Genomic DNA, 2,488 nt, shown 5'->3' with positions numbered 1-2,488 from the left:
ATAAGTAGCTTACAAGGTCCAGTCTGTCCCGGTGCAAGGGCAGAACTGGGGTCTTCAGGTCCGCTGGAACGATCATTTACTATCCTAGTAGACGTATTGTTGTGGGAACGTCCTAACTACATTTGTAGCTAGAGTTCACGTGGGAATTCCAACACCACATCGCACCTCCCTTCCCTTCATACGGCCTAGCCTTCAGCCGTATTGGCTTCGGGTGTGGCGGATTTGCTTCCGCCGCCGGAGCCTGTAGGTTCCCCCGCACATGCGGGATGAGCCCCTGCTCGTAAGCTGCAAACGCATTGACGCGCTCGAGCTGCTCGGCCGGCATTGACACCACCAGGCTCTATGGGGCCTCCATCCCGAAGATGCCTGCCATCTTCCGAACCGACTCGAACTGTGAGTCGTTCATATGGGAGAAGTCGTTCCTATCCATGGCAACGAACTTCGGAGAGGTTCAGGTAGTCTACCCGCGGTGGCGTGGATTGACTACTAGTGCTACCAAGTGTGTCGGGGTCACACAGCACCTTACGCTAGAGGAAGTTGGCTTCCGAGAGTATATAAACTCTCAGTGAACGGCAGATCACAGGTCCTCTTTTACTGAAAGGGAGCGAAGTGACCAATTTAAGGTAGATTGTAAGCTGAGTATATTTATAGGTAGGTTAAACTTGAGTCAAATAAACAAACTAAAAGTCACCTTTAGAAAAGCAATGTAATCAACCAATGGTTGACCTCGGACGACCTTGCTACCTTGTACCAAATATCCTGAAGTATGACGTGTCACACTTCATGTAACTAGGGGTATTCTAAGGGCTACGTACCCCGTTACAGTCGGTGTCGACGATTGCGCCATCGCTGCAAGCGGTATTGAAGGCTAAAATATGTAGCACAAAATACGGTACAGTAAGATGTCGACGAACTGAAGGCGCGTGAGCGAAACCGCAAGTGGTCATTTTCGTAAACGTCTGTTCTTAGAGCATCTCCAGCGGTGGGGGCTATACACGGATTTATCCTAAAAGTAACACGTTTAAAACCTGAATGAGTTTTAACGCGTCCACTCATGGGTCATAAAGCTGGGTTTAACTTCAATCGGCTCTAAAACTTGGCTTTTGGGTCTTAAAATAAAACCTGGGCTTCAATCAGTTCGACTTGATTTTACTATACTGGTTTTGAAGGGAAACCAAAGGAAACTTCATCAACCATGACCCGAATGGAGTGAAGCTGACACCGTTCAGCTCTGCAAGTCCTGGCTGGAGACATCAGGAGATCCTGTCGTCGGTACAGGCCAAAAGAAGACGTCATTCCTTAGTCGACTTTATGAACACTGGTTGGAAAACAAGAGCGATGAACGTAGTGAGGATCGCTCGGCAACTGCAGTCGGAGGGCGCTGGAAAAAAATGCAGCCAGAGGTGACCAAGTTTTGCGGCGTGTATGCCAGGGTGAAGAGTCGGGAGCGTTCTGGTTGGAATGACGAGATATATCTCGATGCTGCACTTAAAATCTACACAGAGAGACACAAACAGCCGTTTGAGTTTCTTACTGCATGGAATGAGCTGAAAGACAAGCCCAAATGGACCTTCAAGATTACAAGTGATAGCAGTGCCAGAGCCAAGCGTAAGGTCGGTAGTGATGGCGATGTAGCCAGACCAGAAGGTCGCAAAGCAGCGAAAGCAGCGCATCAAGAGAACAGGAGCTCAAAAGGCGCAGGAGATGAAGCTCATCTTCGCTTTGCTGCAGCGACTGAGCGAAAGATTGTTGTGATGGAACAACAATTGTACTTGGCCATTTTCAAGCAAAACCCGGAGAGCGACGAGTCAAAAGAGTTCTTCTCCATGCAGCGCAAATCTATTCTCGAGAAGATAAAGAAAACGAATGTAGCAGCGACGCAACAACACCCACATTTGGATCACGGACAACTCGTTTCTGTTGAAGCTACGGCAACGCTAGGTACGGTAGCTACAAATGCTAACAAAGAAAACGACTCCACCACCCGTAACAGCAGCAACAGCGACATTCATAGTGTCACCTCTGCTGAATTGTAGCTCTGCTCGAACGACCAAATCAATTCAGTAGTCAAAAGCTGCCATGCATAACTTACCTAGTTGCGTTCACCAAATTGACGCCATACGTGCTCAATCAAATCATTGTTTAGCTCATAATGAGCTTCTTCGTCTTCAATATGACACAATGCTTGGGCAATGCTTGATACTGGACATTCTTCTGCCGGTGTGCTTTGCACAGGGCTCACCCACTCGTCCTCAAAAAGATACTCGTGGTTGAGATCCTGAAATAGTAGTTCATCTTCGACAATCATGTTATGAAGAATAATACTGGCCAGCATCACATCGTTCATCGCGTCCACTTTCCACAGCTTACACGGCAGCGCTAATATCCGAAAGCGTTGCTGGAGCACACCAAACGTGCGTTCTCTACGTCTTTTCGCACTCCTTCTTGCTCAGCTGCGTACAGTTTCCGTTTGTTGCCTTGAGGTGCA

At 48.1% G+C, this 2,488-nt stretch overlaps 1 protein-coding gene across 1 annotated transcript; it reads left to right on the top strand.

Annotated features, from left to right (window-relative positions):
• Positions 1–1,199: 1,199 nt before the first annotated feature.
• On the top strand, positions 1,200–2,150 carry PITG_21147 (uncharacterized protein; the record flags this gene model as incomplete). Its single annotated transcript, XM_002895076.1, has 1 exon — positions 1,200–2,150. One exon carries the CDS (start codon positions 1,392–1,394, stop codon positions 2,034–2,036), a length of 645 nt encoding a protein of 214 aa, XP_002895122.1.
• Positions 2,151–2,488: the final 338 nt, after the last annotated feature.

This window comes from Phytophthora infestans, genomic scaffold, assembly GCF_000142945.1.
Source record: "Phytophthora infestans T30-4 supercont1.267 genomic scaffold, whole genome shotgun sequence".
Taxonomy (NCBI): domain Eukaryota; phylum Oomycota; class Peronosporomycetes; order Peronosporales; family Peronosporaceae; genus Phytophthora; species Phytophthora infestans.
Note: the sequence above shows the minus strand (reverse complement) of the source record. Positions and strands in the feature narration are given on the sequence as shown.